Source organism: Trachurus trachurus (assembly GCF_905171665.1).
Source record: "Trachurus trachurus genome assembly, chromosome: 10".
In the NCBI taxonomy this organism is placed as follows: Eukaryota; Metazoa; Chordata; class Actinopteri; order Carangiformes; family Carangidae; genus Trachurus; species Trachurus trachurus.
Genome location: NC_139894.1, coordinates 16,991,148 through 17,009,892, shown reverse-complemented (window position 1 = coordinate 17,009,892; position 18,745 = coordinate 16,991,148). Strand labels below are relative to the sequence as shown.

At 40.9% G+C, this 18,745-nt stretch overlaps 1 protein-coding gene across 4 annotated transcripts in view; it reads left to right on the top strand.

Annotated features, from left to right (window-relative positions):
- mid2 (midline 2) overlaps positions 1 to 18,191 on the top strand; it is a 98,035-nt gene extending 79,844 nt beyond the window's left edge. For all 4 annotated transcript variants that reach the window (XM_083980230.1, XM_083980229.1, XM_083980231.1 and 1 more), the window contains 2 exons: positions 14,172 to 14,379; positions 14,707 to 18,191. In XM_083980230.1, the coding sequence (XP_083836356.1) occupies positions 14,172 to 14,379; positions 14,707 to 15,130 (632 nt within the window). In that variant the 3' untranslated portion in view covers positions 15,131 to 18,191. The remainder of the gene's footprint in view (positions 1 to 14,171; positions 14,380 to 14,706) is intronic.
- Positions 18,192 to 18,745: the final 554 nt, after the last annotated feature.

Here is an 18,745-nt window from a genome sequence, read left to right as displayed (position 1 = left end):
ATGTCATCATCCTTTGACTGATGTATTGAATCAGTTTCACAGTTGCATCATCCAGGATGAAAAACTTGTTCCAAAAAAGAAATACACACACACTTTCTTGTCAAAGACCTAAACAGTTCCCAGGCGGTCTTTGTGCGTTCATATGGTGTCTCCTATGGATGAGACGCCATGATGACTGGGATTTCAACAGAGCTACAAATGGTGGAGTTTCATTCATAGCACAGAACAGTCTGAGTTGGGTGAACGTGTCTTAATTGCTCACAGCGTATTGTTATCAGGCAGGTTTTTTAAGGTATCAAGCAGAGGATGTACTGTAGTAAAATATATCTTGCATCAGTTATTTAGTTTTACCCCCTTAGGCTTGCCTGAATACTTCTGAATTTAAAACTAGGTATCAACTATTGTGAGATTATTTAGGTCAGTACACAGTACATAGAAGCATGTGCAGCATTATCTAACTATAGCTTTGTTAAAACCCAGACGTTAGTCCTGCCAGGACTGTGCATAAGGCTTTATGTCAACTAATTTTGAAACTTTAACCAAGTAATCTGTGGCTTAAATCACATTATATGAGAAAAAAAGTCAGTGCCAATCCTCAGTGCTAATTTAAGACATGCTAGCGGCAGAATTCGGCATATAGTGCCTATGACAGCTCCCTCTTTTCTTTATTTACCTCTCCTACACACCTGTCAGCTCGCATAGAGTTACATGAAAGCGTCACTTTTAGACTCACATGTACCTCTGCAGAATAAAACCTGCGCCACTCTAAACATCCAGCACCCTCCGTTCCAAGCTGGTAGTTTCTGCGGGATGTTGCACAAAAATGGCAGTTGGAGGATGTTAATAGGCACTATGACATCTCTCCTTTCATGACTTGCTTTTTCTTTTTTGCATGTTTTTTTTTTTTTTACTTTTCCTCTATCTTTTAAGTCACTGGGTTTCTCGTTTAGCAGAGGGTCTCTAACATGCTGACTGAGGAAGCTGTCTTTTTGACATCATCTCTTTTTCTTCAGTAGTCATACTTGTTCTTGACACGTATGAAGAAGTTGTTTCTCTAACTAGGTGGAGGTGGGTTTTTGCAGTCAGAAAGGGTGAAGTTTAATTGACACTTTTTCTACCTCTCAGTCTGTATTTCTTTTTCTCCCTGAAGTTGTGTTTTCTGCTGCAGAATCTTGTCCTGGCTTTGAGCTGTTTCCTCTTTTATTTGCTTTCCCCACTGAAGAAAATATGAGCAGATAAACAGGGAAAATGTGCACAAGATTGGAGCATGTTAGGTTACAGTGAGGCCAATGTTCATACGAGAAGTAACAAGAAGTACGAAAAAATAGAGAAAACATATTTTTAAAAAGCGATACACAATGCACTGCGGGTGTATAGCATAACAAACAGGTTCTATATTGTTGAATCTAGACAGTCTGATCAGCCACAGTGAAACTATGTAAATAATCCTCAGGCTGAGCTGTGGCACATTAAGAGTTAAAACCTCAGCGATATACAGTAGCTAATTTAGGATGTGCCTCAAGGGTGCTCAATAAAATTTTAAATCAGTCTTAAATTGCAGCCGTAGTGCAGCGAAGCTAAAATGGAGTTGATATGCCAACTCCTTGTAGCTGCTGTCAGGAGTCTGACTGTGGTATTTAGGATTAACTGTAATCTGGATACACTCTGCTGGGTAAAATAGGTGTGTGGGAAACTGCAATAGTCAAGGGATGATCTCTCTCCCTCTCGGGCACTGCACACACACACACACACACACACGCTAAATGAGCCTATGAGAAGGGGAGTAGTGGCACTGGATACTGAAAATAATACGAAGAAATATACTTGCTAGCAGATTTGGGACAAGGGTATCGATCAACTGAGGCCCACACACAGCAGAGTGTGTGTGCGTGGTCCTATTCTAGTATCACTCCTTGTGTGCAGCTTTTTGTTCTTACATGAATGCTCTTTCCTAAGGATGATAATTATATAACTATATAAATGATGTAACAATCAATCTTGCTTCTGAGCAATGCATTGTAAGAACTCATACTAAATGAATGAAGTATTAGCAGGATTTTTTTTTTCACCAGTTTAAGTGATGACAGGAACAAGACTTTTGTGATGTCTCAGCTTCCTGTTTGTGGCTGTAAAACTGTTCAGTGTTGCTGAAAGCGACTAAAACTGCTGATGTACTCTTTATGTGCTTTATTGGAAGTCTGATTTGGCCCTTGGATGTGCTGGAGATATGGGGTTAATATTAAACTGCTAAAAGATGAGCTTTGTAAAGTGGAACTGCTATCACAATTTAACCTAATCCAGTCTGTGTGTCACTGAGTCCATGTTATTACTCCCAGTGGCTCTCTTGACATAAAGTGACGAGTATATGTTGCTCTTAAAAGTGAAATTACTGCTGGGAACGTTCTCACCAGAACGATCGTTCCAAGTCAATAGGACACAAAGGCACACTTTTTATTTTAGCCCTTTTTATGCTTATTTTATGAATGTAATATTACATTCACATACATTATGTGCTTTTAGTTAATAGTGACGAGGGAGAACTTAAAGAGAACTCTTCCCCCTCTCCACCAGCACACCTGTCCTGCATGTGAAGCTGCCATCTGCTCCTTTTAAGCACAACAGGTTTTAGCTTCTGCCGTCATCCATCATATCACCGGCCCTCTCATCTGAATCCGTGCTCCCTCCCACCCCGCACACCCAGATTCTTCCAGACACGCCCTGCCTGTGGGACATGGAGCATGTCAGTGCTTAAGCTCTTTTCTTATGGCATCAGAGTGGATTACTGCCTCGGTGCGATGCAGGCTCGACATGTAGCAGCGGAGCATTTAGAGGTGAAGCGCGGGGTATCTGGAGCTGGCAGTTCAGCTCACTGTCACAGATGCTCTGGACTTGTCTTACTGGGAGCAATATAAATAACATTTAGGAGAAGTTCAATTTATAACCATCTCCCCTGATACAGATAAATGATGAGGTGGTATTGGTATTATTTTTCATCATACAGTCTCACTTACGTTATATTACTTTCTCCCTCGTTGTTTCCTTTTCTCAATCTCTCACAACCTTATTACCAAACTTATTCAAATAGAATTTTATTGACTTTATGTTTGGATTACACTTACTGTAACATGTAGCATACACCTCCCTCACCATATAACAGTAACATTAAGGCCAATGTATGCATTGAAAAGTACTAGAGACATTGCTTTGGATCATATTACAATAATTGCTGGCATTACACAGTTATAAAGCAGTCACATTATTCTTATGACAGTCATGCCACATTACATAACAGGGAGTTTGATAGACTATTTTTTTAAGGTAAGACAAGAAACACTTGATTGAAACTCAGTTGAAATCTCAGTTTTTAATTGCCCTTTTGTACAAATACTGTACATGTGTTGTGAAGCCAATTAAGAAAGATAAAAGTAGGAAAAGGAGTGAAACTTTAAAAATGTGATAAGCTAGTTTGATATATAATATTATTAAAATATGAAAGAACTACAGTAGATGTTCCATGTATTTTAAATTTCAAAAGTCAAATTTGATCAAATCATACATTAATGTGTGGTTGAAACCTCTGAAAAAAGCTAGAAAGAAGGTGTCCACATTCATTACCATCCATATTTTCAAGTCAGGGCCGAGTTTTAACACTGTTTATGACACAGAGTAGCTTATTGTCCAGTACTTTTATTGTATAATGTTGATATATAATGTTGTATCATTTCTCCCTTGTCTCTCCTACTCGCTGTCAGTCCTCCCGTTCTCTGACTGCCAGAGAGCTATCAGGGGGAAATGCTTGTCCACCCACAGCCAAGTTTGGTGGAGATTTTGAGCCTCTGATTGGCAACCAACACTTCTCTCTGCTGCAGCGGTTTAGACAAGCTGTCAGAATAACCACAAAAAAAGACCTTGTATTTTTATCCATGATTGAGGCTTTTTTTTCTTTCTTTTGGTTTTCATCATGGCACCTTCACCAATCTGTGTTTGTGCATGCATCTGTCAGTCCATTTCTCATGTCTTTGTCCCTGTTTTCTTTTCCTTATCTCCCACTCTGTTCTCCCCCTTTTTACTCTAAGGAATTGGTATTTAGATCGAATGGGCCTGCTCATCTGTTTTGGTGAAGCCGAGCAGTGTTACTGGATTAAAATGGGTAACAACAAAACTGATCACAGATATCTCGTTTTGATTAGGTTTCTCCATGGACTCTGAGCTCCAGTAGCAAGCCTTTGAGCTGAGAACCACAAGTTCCTTTCTTGCTCTTCAAGTCTCTCGTTCTGACTGTGGCTAGATTGGAGGGTTTAGCTGTCACATTTTTTAAGAAGAGAGGCTCTGGGGGCTTTTAGCCTAAGCTCATCATATTTCAGGCTGAAGCTTGCAAAGCGAAGAACGCAACGACGAGGCGCACAGATACTAAAAAGTCATGCATCACAACTCGCTATTCAAAAGAAGAACTACTTAGTACAACCAAAATGCAGCACTGTATACGTGTAAAACAAATCTGAATGAGGCAAATGTGGTGGCATAAAAGCAAACACAGGGCAGCACTGCCAGTCATTCTCCTGCTTTATTATGTAAATTGCTGCAAAACAAACAGCAAATTAATCTACTAGTAAATGAACAAAAGGAATCAGAGCAGAAAATGAATGAACTGCTCTAGTTTGACCTCTGAGGACACAATTTGTCGCAATATTCATATAAAGGTAATTCAAACACATGAGGTTTTAAATCACAACACACACATCTCGCTCTGCTTAACGACTGCTAAGCGAGAGTGTGTGTGGGAACTGTTCAAATTGGAAACAAATAAAGGGTTTTGACACAGGCTTTCTTTTTTTTCAAAAGGCATTGTTAAAGCCTGTTCTCTTACGCAACGTCTTGCCTTGGCCTCAGACTCTTCATGTTCCTCCTTCATGTCCCTCTCTAACCTCTTCTTTGGCACGCTGTCCTCTGTTACCCCTGGCTATGGCATATGATCTCTTCTTCTGGTGCCCTTTCTTCAATCTTCATGCCATCTGTCAATTCATCCCAGAGGTATAAAAAGCTTTTAATCTCTCAAGATGCCGCAACTTTTGGTCTCATGGTAAAGAAGAGACCAGACGTGCTTATTGTAATCTCATCCAGACAGTTTACATTTGTGGGTGTGTAAGTGCGTGCATGTTTGTCTGACAGAGAGACAGAGAGGGGGGAAGAAGGGGAACAAGACAATGTTTTGCTGCTGCAGCATCAGCCTTCAAGGACCATGCTATTGTGAAGACGAAAACCTATACCTAGTCTTGAAGCTATTTGTGTGAATGTATGAGCAAGGTCAAATGCAGCAACTTCTGTGAAATTAACAGCGGCAAGGAGCTTAAAAGCTCTAGAGACCTTTAATGTTATCTTTATCAAACAGCATCTAAAGGAAACCACAATAAAGGAAGGCATGAGATGAAGCTATAGTCAAGATAACCAGGAACAAATGGTGGCCCAGAGAGCGTAATGCACTGCAACTTAAGATAACACATGCAAAGATACACACTGCTAATTCAGTAAACATTTCCATCAAAAAAGCAGCACATGCAAATAAACAAAAGAGCTTCAAAAACTCAATTCTACAACAACACAATGAAAGTGTTTTCAGGGGATACAAAAAAGCGAGGAATCTGGCTCAGACTTGCAATGGCTCATTGTGACTTTAAGTTAAAGGTATTGAATAACAAATGCATCCCACTTGGGCTGCTACTGTTTGGATTATGCCCACTCCCACCACTAGGCTTGTGTCCATTGGGATCACTTCCATTGCATTGTATGACCGAAATACTGTAGCTGCATTAAACGTTTTGCAGCATTTGTTGCACGTTTGTGTATTTGCATTTGTTTGCCACAAATTTGAAAATGAAAGAAATGTGCAGGTGTGGAATTTAAAAGAAGTAAGTCTGTCTAGTTCATCTCTGCCACGGGCTGCTAGCTCATCGTCACATTAGACATGACACAACTCAATCTCCAGTTTTCAGTAGGCAGGTCAAGTTGCAGTGCAGGTAATGTTAGTCAGGTCTCGACAAGAAAGATGAAAATATGGGATAAAAAAAGACATTGATTTCGCTGCTTTCATTTTATTTATAAAAGAAGCAAGTCGGCCCTCAGCTGCGAACACCACACGGCTGGTGGGAATCACATCGCCGTGTTTCAGTCACGTATTGGAGATAATAACTTCTTTCTCCCACAATGTTGTTATTATTTTGTTTTTCCCAGTTTGTACAGCCGTAGACAGCGCAAAACTTGGGCATTTTCCAACGGTTAACCTGCCAGCAAAACACTTCCTGCCCCCCATCTGCAGTCGTAACGTCACCTGCCTATACGTACAACACAGGTGGAGTGCTCTCTCAGTGGCTGCAGCCCCATCTTGTGCAATACAGTTGGTTCGATTGAGACAACATTTAAAATCATGTTGTGAAGTCTTCCAGCTTTCACAGGCTTTCTAGGTCACACCAGTGAAACCACTCATTGAACCCTGAGTGGCTCGGAGTGAACAGAGGTGCTAATGCTGGAGTATATAGACGTATCACTTTGATGCTCACGGCTAACATGTGGAGAAACTGACATCTTGAAACACATATGAATTAAGTATGATGAAGAAAGCATGAAAGCAAGAGACTGCGCATACATGCATGTGTGTGTGACCTTTTCGTTGCCATGACCATACTTCTGCATTTACCTCAGAAGGGATTGTGACCAGGTTCTTACACGACGGTCTTCTAAAGTGAGGCAGGGACATATGAAGAGAGAGAGATCACGGAAGTGGATGAGAAGAGGTAGATTTGGAGTGAAAGAGTGAAAGTGTTGAGTGAATAAGAGACACCAAATAGCTCTTTGCAGGCGCGAGTGTCTGCAGACATGAGTGCCCTCAATCCACAGTGTTTTAACCATTAATACAGTCCAGGCCTGAGCAATATACACAGATTGTCAAAATAAAATGGAGCCCATTACAGTTTATAAATCCTAAGTCAGTGGACAGGATGTTGCCTTACCTAATAGAGAATAAAATCATGTATTTTCCTTTCATAAGGCTCACATTGTGCAGGTATTGCTCATATTTATCTCACACTGACTCCAGATTTTCATCGTATTTTTAATGGTAAAAATGAACACAGATGAATTCCTACTTTTTTTTCCTGGAAAAACAAAAATAATTAAGCATATGAAATTAATTCAAAGCCAAACATGCATCTAGTCATTTTAAGATTAAAAAGTCTGAGCCGCATCTTCTGGCGGACAACATCATAATCATTATATTTGTTTTTAAAGCACCATGTTTTTATGCATTCATAAGCATGAAATTGAATTAAGGTTGCGCCCGAGTTTGGTCACAACTTATTAGAGTGGCGGCTGACAAAGAAATCACATTAATGTCAACAGCTTTTATTAGATTGTGCCCTGTTTATGCTTTTTAATTGGCTGCCTGTCTCAGTAATTAATTCATACCAGCAGGACACACAATTGCAGAAGAGGAGGAAAGCAGTTCAGGACAGAGGAAATGGTTCAGATTTAGACTCACAAGTATCAGCAGCATTATGAAGGCTGGAGAGTGGTGCAGTGGTCCTTATTATTACAGACTGAGCATGTCTCTGTAGGTGTGTTGTTTACGCTTTAAGTGCAGTGTCTGATTTGATTGCACATGTAGGTGGAAGTCAACTTTATGGTGTGATTTCCTCAGCTGAGACGTCAGCGCATGCAGGCAGACTGAGATCAACCTTTTCGAAAATGTATTTCTCACTCTGAAGACTGTCGATTGGAATAATGTGATTTTCATGGGGAGTTAAATGATTAATCTACCTAGTTTTCTAAATGTAAAGGATACATTTTAAAACCTTTCATTTTCCAAAAATCTCCTCCCACCCTGACTAGTGATAAGCTGCTCGGCTGATGTATGGTTGCCTGCTTCCACTACCTCCATTTACACTCCAGCCTCCTTGTTTGGCAGTCGCACCTGAACCACTATGTATAGCTTTACAAACATCAGCATCCATTTTGTAGAACAAAGCAGCAGCCTGTGTGAGGTGGGAGTACCAACAGCATAAACCCAGGCTTAGATATATCTTCATGGAGAAGCTCTGTTGTTTACAAGTGAAGACTATAGGCTCCATTTTGAATCAGCATGTTGTTTGTGTGCAAACAAAAGTTAATCTGAATACATACCGACCTTCCTCTAGGCGCCTACCGTGCTGACAGTCAAACACTGGACTGTTGACTTTATAATGTTCGTCATTCTGTCAGTAAACTGTTCTGTGTCTGTAGAGTGTGTGCGCAGCACACAAGAAAGTGTGTATGCGTGTGTGAATACGTACAGTTTGTGTGTATTCCTCAGATCCCAGTCCCTACACTGAGTAAGCAGCTAAAATCCAACCTGAAAATATCACAAGTCAAGGTGCCCCAGGGGTACACGTACCTCTTTACTTCCTGTAAAAGGATCTGCAATAATATTTACCCAGCATCCATCTCTGATGACAGGCCTCAAGCTACCGCACAGCCCCTAAAGTAAACAGTAAGAGGTGGAGAGGAGATGAGACGAGGGGAAAAATGGGGATGAGAGGAGAAAGGAGTGTCTGGAGTAAAGGAAGAAAAGGAGGTGAAGGGAAAGATAAAAAAGAAGAGGAGATGGGTATCCTGTGGAATAGTGGTATAAGATGCATACCTTGTAATGACAGTATTTCATGTGTAGCTGTATTGTCTATGGAGAGGTGTCATTTGACAAATGATGACAAAATAAAACTCTACAAAAAAGCAGAGGAAAAGGTAACTGGATCTGAAATGTTTCCTTGGCAGAAAAAGACTGAATATACTGAACAAAAATATCAGGGCAACACTCACACTTTCATGAGTTAATATAAAAGATCTAAGCTTTCTTTTATACACGCAGACAATTCAGTTCTCTCAAATGTTGACAATAGATACCTCTAAAAATAAAACTGCACATTGTAGAATGGCCAGAGACACACCTGTGCAGAAATCAGGCTGTAATCAGTGTCTTGACGAGCCACACCTGTCAGGTGGACAGATGATCCTGGCAGAGGAGAAATGTTCACTAACGAAGGTTTAAACATGCATGGACAAAATTTGAGAGAAATAAGCTTTCTGTGTGCTAAAAAGTCGTTCCTTTATGTCAATGCGTGAAAAACAAAAGACAAAATATATATGGACAAAAAAGCAACAAGCAATAATTGCCCAAACATGGATCAAGCACAGTGAAGATGGCTGGTTGTATTTTTAACATTGTCTCAGCTCCTTGTTTCTGGGCTATCTGCCAGTTAATAGCATTGACCTTCTTGGTGACCTGGCTGTACTATAAATATATTTTCTTTATTAGAACTGTCAACAAGGACGCCCAACACCCCAATCAGCTTTTCTCATTAGCAGAATACACAGCAGCACCAATGGGTTTTAATGTTCCGTCATAATGATGGGATTCATTTTACAGCACTGCGTAACGCTGTCACATGTCACAGCAGGGAACAGTTGGCGAGCCAATTAGGGCTGATATTTAACATTTAAAGGCACGCTCCATCTTTTGCCCTTTTAGACCTGACAGCAAAGAGTTTTATGATGTGTTCACCAAAATGCTGTCTTTCACTTACTGAGCAGGCGGGAAAGCCAGCAGGTGGAAGGGAGGAGAATGACTGAGAGTTTTTGCGTTTTTGTTGCTGTTTTTTTTTTTTTTCTCCAGAACTCACAACAGATTGAATGTGAGCCAAGAAGGCCAGAGCACCAACTGGATTTTACACTGTTGGAGAGAAAAACTCTTTCACATGCTTTTACTTAAACAATCTCAGAAACATTCACTCTGCAAATGGTTTCTTAATCACAGTGAAACTCTACGCAGACCCAGAAGCCTCATTTTTTTCTAGCACTGGTCTCTGCAGACTTCACCGAGTTCATTAAAGGGTGAAGTTGAAGAAGATGGGAAACTGCTGTTTGCCTTTGCTCCTTACTACACAAAGACATTTTGAGCTTTTGTAAAAGTTCAGTAGACAGAGCCAAAAAAAAAAAGTGCTCAGGAAGAGGTAAGAGGACGAGATGTAAAACATGTGAAGTCACAGCAGGAATTCACTCTCTGTACCTTGAACTACTCCTGTGCCATTGGGTATCAACACCAGCCATCTTACATGATGGATGCATTTTTAATCTCAAGAAGTGTAAATCTGTGTCCTAGCTGGTCCATGAAAGTAGTTGGCACTGTTGGATTACATACCATATTACATGTGGATCACTCAATTAGCAGCCAAGTGGCGTGCAGTCATGCATTTTAATGACACAGGATGATTTGCAAGTTCAACAGGGACATAGTAGAAACCTGTGAAAAGATATAAGGTTGCATTAGACCACTGATGTGCCAGGAGAGCGCTCTGTGTCCCTGATGCTTCTGTTTCTACTGCAGTAATTGTTTAGTTATGCAGTAAAATGGATCTTTTTTTCCTATCTCCCTCATTACAGAGGCTGCTCAATCTCTCCCTCAGCAAAAATGTGAGCCAGGAAAAAGAAGTAGCTTGAGTGAAATTGACTGAATTGAAATAAAGTCGATTACCAAGATGCTATCCCGCTGCAAGTATTTCAACAAGGACACAGTGGAATGAAATTGGAATGAAGCTACTACTTTTTTTTTTTTTTTTTTACACAAATGCTCCCTCAACAGTCGCCCCCTTTTATTTCTCTCCTCTCCTTTTTTCCACGATGCTGTTTCTTTGTGTGTTTTACAAGTTTCCATTAAAGACATCCCAGCCGTAGACAACGCACAGCTTTAACACAGAGCAGTTATCACCTCTGCAGACACTTGCAAACATCTCTAATTACTAATGTATTACTACAAAGTGGAAGCAGACTAATCACTGACACTGCTAATGAATCCGGTCTGTTCCATTGTCCTATCCTGACTGTTTCTTTTTTTTTTCTTTTTTTGTAATATAGGATCTGGCAGCACAGGAGAGTGCGTGACAGCTTATTTGTGTGTGCAACAACACAGCTCTTTTGTAACAATCATTAGTTATTTAGTGTTAAGTGGTAATGTGTGTGATGCCTCTACAGGGGGGATAATTAAAAAAATAGGTTATGAAATTCCTTTGATATCAACATCTACTATTTATTTTGAAATAGTTAGAATTTAATCTGTAACTCCACACAGGTTTTTAACACCTTTAAGCCAGTGGTGTAGCACTCCAGGAGAAATCAAATTAAGCATGTTTTCCTAATGCTGCCAGCAAATACCCACTGAGACTTAGGGTCTGTTCATTTCATGGAAACTCTGCAGCAGGAAGGGGTTCGGTGGTGAATGAGATACTTTACCTTAATAACAGTGAAAGTACTACAGTGTAGAATTTACATGCAATTAAGTCCCACATCCAGCCCCTAAGTAAAAAAACAGAAGTAGCTTCAACAGCAAAATGTACTGATGTATCGTATGATATCTTAATGTTAGTCTAACAGCCCAGGTACAGCCCTCAGATGAATGCAGTGGAGAAAAGATCTGCAATAGTTCACCCTGTGGTGCAGTGAAGTACTAAATTATAGAATATAAAGCAGTGTATAAGTACTGTATAAAGTTTCATAAAATGCAGGCTAAAGTACAAGCACCTCAAAATTTAATTACTAAGCTGCTTCCCACCCCTGATGAGCTTGTGACTGCTGTATGGTTGTTGAGTTGAAAAAAAAAATAGACTTAACGATGCAAATAAATGGTTCACAACATCACATGAAAGCTTTAACCAGTTGCAGACCATGATGCATTCGAGGTTGCATGTAAAAAACTGGAACCATTTGCTTTGCCATGCAGCCTCACAACGTTATAGCAACCCAACTTGCCAGATGCAACAGTTCTTTCAGTGTTACACCTTCCATCTTGGAAAAATCCTCTGTTACATTTGGAGTATCATGCCAGCCTCATGTACATACACATTTACTCTCACATACACAGAATTCACTGTTCAAACCCAAGCTTATTATGCATGACTTTTTTTTCCATTTAGAAGAATCCTGCTGGCGTTGGTTCAAAACATTTCCACTTGGCCACTTACTGTACGTCTGGTTGTGTGTAGGCTGGAAGTGTGTGTGTCTGTGTATGTGTCAGCTTGCTTGTCCTCTGCTGTCACGTGTGTCTCCCCTTCCTCAACCCCGGGCCCATCCTGGCCTCTCAGGAGTCATCCCCTGGAAAGGCATGACAGAGCCCCAGTGTTTGGAAATGGCTGTGCTGGCAGCGATAAGCAGTTCAAAGAAGAGAGCGCATTAATGTAATTGGCTGCCAGCAGCACATTGGCCTCGTCGTCTCATATCCACATGCGGTAACACACACTCACCACACGGATTATTGGAGGAGAGTGTATGAGAGAGGCGAGAGGATAGAGAGGATGAGAATGAGAGAATAGGGGAAGAGAGATGAAGGGAAGGACAGATAGAGAGAGGGGAGGAGGAGGAGGAGTCGGGGTCCTCATTGTGTCACTCATTAAGCCGTGGGAGGCTCAGGGAGGCACAGAGATGAGATGAGAGGTGTCAGAGTTAAATGTCAGGTCTGGAAGGGACGTAGCTGGCCTCCATGAAACCTACACACATACACACACACACACACATACATATACTACATGAACACAGAGAGGTAGAAAGGGGATCTTCTGCAGAATCTTCAACCTCAATTTATCCCCTCAACTTCTCCTCTCCTCCTCGCTCCTTAACTCCTCTCTCTCTCTCTGCCACTCACCTAGTTTTACCCTCTCAATTTTCCACCCATTACACCCAAATTACTGGTGTCATTGCAAATTGAATTCTTGCGTCCGGATAGCAGCATTTCCTCTGAATAGCCCCGAACACTACCTAGTGCATTGGAAGCAAAGGCGATTTCCTTCAGCTAATTTCTGAGTCTGTGTGATGGGAGGCACAGAGGAGAATGCCGGGTGGCTTCCTCCACTGTTATGAAATGTTTTCACCAAAGGCTGTGAGGAGCTTTGAAGTTTAGACTCTCGCCCTTGTATTTCAAACATCCCTCTCTTCTGTGTCTCCCTGTGAGTTCTCTGCCAGCACTCCTCACCCCACTTTCTATTTATTTTCTCCTTTTGCTGCTGAGTTAAAATCATGCTCTAATTTTTATTCTCACTCTCAGCTCTTTCACCTCTCTGATCTTCTTGTAACTTCTGCCTTTTCCCAGCTTGACAATATCAAGACGTCATGAACTAAAAATAGCAACAACTGTTACATTTTTTTCCTTTTCGAATAGATTTTAATTGGTTACTAGTGTAATTAGTGTGAAATGTGAAAGGGATTTTGGTCATAGTGTCAGATCCACAGAGAGTAATCACCAAACTCCCCTCAGCTCTACCAAGCATTTTCAATCACAGCGAGCCAGCTGACCGTATACTGTCCGCCCAGCAGCAAACCACAGCTCCAATCAGCTCTCCCAAGAGTTACTGGAGACCACAAACAGTCCAGAAACATGACTTCAAATGAATGCTAATGTTTCTGCTGGAAGTGTAAATAGGCAAGAGGAGATCCAGTGCTGTCAACATAATTTTGCTGCATGTGTGTGACATTTTTCGGTAACAAAGTATTCATTCTCTCATGCAGTGCGTGATGATGACTTTTTTATGCAAACTGATCTGAACTTTTGTTCTGCGTATAGGGTGCTCAAGTCAGATTGTTTTTTCTTCTTTCTTTTTATCTCCTTTGGGTTAGGGTTAGGGCTAACCCTAACCCTAGTTTGTGGCAAATAAAGAATGAAGCGCTGTAGCAAACTACAAATATATTTGTTAAACAAGGCATTAAAAACAAGGCCACTTCAGTCAGTCAGTTTGCACAACGCCTGCTTTCAGTTTCTGCCCCTCTTCTTTAATGGGAGCTACTCAGTCAAACATTAATAAGAAAATCATAGTGATAACAAGCCTGGAAATTACTTTATATACAGGTATTACATCAGGATAATGTGTGGGATTTTATTCGGCTTGTTTTTAGGTAGCTGATTTCAGTTTGCGCCAATAGGTGCTGATGATGATGATGATGATGATGATGATGATGATGATGATGATGATGATGATGATGATGATGATGATGATGATGATGATGATGATGATGATGATGATGATGATGATGATGATGATGATGATGATGATGATGGCCGTCACAGAAACAAATCATTTAAAGCACAAACTTTTATCTCTCTCCAGGTCAACCCTTCAAGTTGGACCCAAAGACGGCCCACAAGAAGCTGCGTCTGTCCAATGACTGCCTGACCATGGAGAAGGATGAGAGCTCACTGAAGAAGAGTCACACCCCAGAGCGTTTCAGCGGCACAGGCTCCTATGGAGCAGCCGGTAATGTGTTCATTGACAGCGGGTGCCACTACTGGGAGGTGCTGCTGGGAGCGTCCACATGGTAAGAAACACAAACGCACATGAGTGCATTATATAAGCCTTCAAGGAGATTTGGTAAACTGAAATATTTTTCTTTAGGGAGTTAAAATCTAGGCTGTTATGCAAACCCATACACACACTCCCTACACACAGTGTATACTCTTATTCTAATTATATTCTTTTCACTAATTGGCTCTGAAGTAGACCTCTTCATGCAGGAAAGACCCAAAGGGCCTGAGTCTAGCTTGTGTGTCCTCAGCATGAGGTAGCTTGACTGTGCAATTTCAGTCATTAAGGAGGACACTGGTTTCAGATCACTAATGCATTCCAAAATGTTCCCTCCCTGTAGGTATGCCATTGGCGTGGCTTATAAATCAGCCCCGAAAAACGAATGGAGCGGCAAGAACTCATCCTCATGGGTGTTCTCACGCTGCAACAACAACTTTATGGTCCGCCACGACGGCAAGGAGATGCTAGTGGAGGCAAGCCTGCAGCTGAGGCGGCTTGGTGTCCTGCTGGACTATGACAACAATTCGCTGTCCTTCTACGACGCCATGAACTCCCAGCACATTCACACCTTCGAAGTCTCCTTCCTCCTGCCCGTCGTACCTACCTTCATGATCTGGAACAAGTCAGTCATGATACTCTCAGGGCTGCCCGTCCCCGACTTTGTCGATGGTTTGGCCTCAGATCTTCAAGAGCAGCAACAGCAGCAGATGGGTCTGTGCCGGCAAGAGTCGCCATACTTGACCGGGATGAAGACCTGCCACTGAGAAAGGCTCAGCAAAGGCCTATCAGAGTCCACTCAGGCCCGGTGACTGAAAGGCTGACTGGGAGCTGAAGGATACAGACAGAGTGACTGAGTTCTGCTCTAATCTACATTACGAGTGGACTGGTCACTTTTTTTATGGATTTAGAAAGTGATGGAAATATGCACACAAGTCTGGGGAAAAAAATGTCTGTCCTGTTTGTTTGTAGCTATCCAATGCTTTGCAGATTCGCCAGTGAATGGGATCAAGGTATGTCGACTGTGAAAGTCAGTGGACGTAAAACTCATCTGATGCCCCGGAGTCGCTGAGGAAGAGAGCTTTATTGGTCTGTCGTTGGGCAGCACGGGACTCCTGGCTTCCCTGAATATTTAAGGTCTTCTGTTTTTGATTGATTTTCATCTTGATTTGACCATAGACAAGAGATCAAGGAGGGCATGCTCTTGCCATTTACAGTTTGAAGTACAACATGTGAACAGTGACATTACTAAATGTCTCCGCTGTATTAGATTAAAGTAAACACAGCAAAAGCAGAGGGAAAATTTGATAAAATGATCTCAACCAAGTGTTAAAAGAATAGTTTGGTGTTTTTTTGCTTGAGTTAAATGTGAACGTGTCTTCTTTGAGTTGTTTTACTGTGTCAGCTAGATGCTACCACCACGCTAACACAAATCCATGCTAGCTGTATGTGACTTTCGCTGTTGCATTACACAACACAGGTGGACAAAAAATAGTCCTCCAGTGTCACTGTTCATGTGTTGCACCCTCAGTTGCTGTAAGTGGTCATCGTTCAAGTATTTTCTTTGGTCTTCCTCCTAGATTTGACCCAACAGCTTCCAAGTTTAAGGAAGTGTTAACATTACCCCCAGATGTTGTCAAGGTCACAGGGGGTAGATTTGCATCATGTGACTACTCGGATTGTATAATAAGAGGTTTATTGAAAACTAGTGGAAAAGGTGTTATTTATGAGATAAAAAAAAAGATGGTTTACTTTTATTATTAATCTCAACATATTCATGCACTTTTTAATTAACACTATTTCCCCTTTATGAGTATTTGAGTAGATGGAGCAGAGTGGAAGGGTAGTCATGGGGAGGGAAAGTGACAACTAGCACTACTGCTGGTTGTGTTCAGTCATATTTACAATATAATTTATGATCCGTGATTAATGACGGTGGCTAGATATTAACCAAACAAATGTTTAATGCAATAAAAACGTTTTGTTTTGTTTCACACCTAATCTGGTCACTCAAAGCACTTTGCAATAAAACAGAAATATCTGCTGTAAGGTTGAAAAGGTTTGTTTTCTTTTTCTCTGTGCTTTGAACACAACCAGCTTCTTTCCCTCCCCATTCGTCTTCTCAAATAGCATATAATAAATTTATCTTCCTCGGAAAAGGGATATGATTATGATGGTGTTTATGCGTTTTTTTATCACGATGATAGATCTAATAGCTGTTTTAAAAAAAAAATTCACTCTGTTGTCGACTACTTCAGGGAAGGAGGCGGTTAACACTTTAACTTGCTGTCTGTCGCAATGTCATGGCATGATTGTAGTTTTCCTCTTGTGATTTGTTAACACATGCACATGCACTCACACTCACACACACAAACACACACACCGACAACGCGTCATGTTTTGTTTAGGTTGGCCTCGTCGTGGTAAATGCATGATACATTGTAGGATCCCAATGGTTCACTGGGTAATTTTTAAGTAGTTCTTTCAACTTCATTGAATCATGATTTCATCGCTCACCTGGATATTTGCTCACAACGGACTTGACTTCAAACTGTGTGTCACCCATCACCGCCCAAGTAACAGCTGTAGCTGGATCCATTGTTTGCTCATTATTTGGATTTGATGGTGTAGTGTGTATAGCTGAGGTAGCGTCGCTGATCCAGACAATCAAACATGTATCACAGTTTATGCGGATTTAAAAGGTTTTGTAAGAAGGGATCGTGATAAGGTGGCACTTGAGGTTGTGTTGATACAGTACAAGCAGATGATTTGCATACCATCATATTAGATTTGACATGAAAACCTTGACACCTTATGGCCATTTTTACTCTCTTTACACATCACCAGGTATGTACTTGATGTTGAATGTCATGTAACATTTGTGTTGGCAGGCTATGATTTGGTTGACAGACATACCCTGCAAACACACAGATTTCAATCATTTTCTAGTAGCCTTGGTTACTTATTAAGATGTTGAAGCAAAGATCCAGTGAAGTAAAACTCTCAGCAGCAGAAAGGTAGAGAAAATCTGACTCATGGCCTCCCAGTGTACCTTTCAACCTGCAGCGTTCATTTAGGGCAACTCTGTGACACGTCCGTCATGATTGTGGTTTTGATTTCCTGAGTGGTACTTGACAACGGAGATACCGGTAATCCACTGGTCAAAGAGAGCACAGTAGGAGCTCCAGTATGAGTGGATGGTTGTTTTTTCTGTCAGGGAGATTAGTGAATGTTACCTGACTTCCAAATATCCACCCATCTTGTTGAATAATGTCGGTCACAGCCTCGAAACGGCCATGTGTTGATTTGTGATCCGGACTGACAAGCTCAACCCATCTGTGCAAGTGTGCTTGGCTGGGTCACTGCATGATTATGTGACCTTGCTGCAGGTTTCATAACTCTTTCCTTATCTTCGTGATGAGGTTTCTTATCTTGAGTCAAGCATATTCTCTCTCTTTTTTTTCCCCAAAAAGAAAAGAAAAAAACATGACAAGAAATGTTCATTGCCATGCATATCAGATTGTTTGCAGTGCTTTCTTTCTTTGTGTCACAAGTCAATACAGTAAAAATATATACAGTGAATGATTTTCAATAGCTACCCTACCCACTCCTCGTAGTGCAGTGTAATACCCTAGAGACAATGCAATAGATCCTCCTTTTTGCTTTTTTCTGTTTGTGTAAATTATTTTTTATGACTCAAAGAGAAACACGCTCCTCTCCTTTTGGCATTTGGACCTTTGACAAACAGCACAAAAAGAGCAGCTTTGCTTTGATGCAAGGCTGTTTCCATAGATATAATTTTAGCCAGAGAGGAATGTAAATCATAGGGGGAAATATATATTATATAAAGTTGTATAATATACAAAATATATATGAACCAATGTTATTTATGTGAATTTAAGTCAAATTAAAAGTCTGATCCCAGATGTGTTGGAGTCGAGATTTTTTTCCACTTGTGTTGCCTTCCTCTTGCAGAAGATCATGCAATCAAAGAAAAATTCAGAGTCACTTATATTTGAGCAGAAACTGACTGACTGGTGAAGGAATCCAAAAATAAGCCAGAATAAGGAGAAGAACCACTCCTATGAAATAACTATATATTTAGCTATTATGGTGGCTTTAGTGTCGCACAAAGACTGGAGGCAAGAGAAAACTGCTATGCTAAATTAAGTTAATTGGCTGTAACTTCATATTGTAGGTAAAGACTGGTGGTTGATTGCCTCATTTAACTTTCAGCAGGAAAGCAATTGAGTTTATTATCCAAAATGTTCAACAATCTCTGTAAAATATTGATACTGTAGCCGAGCGTTCTGGGTTCGCCTATACTGTATTGATATAGAAAACAATAAACGGGACAGGAGACGAGATAGCGTGTCCAGTAG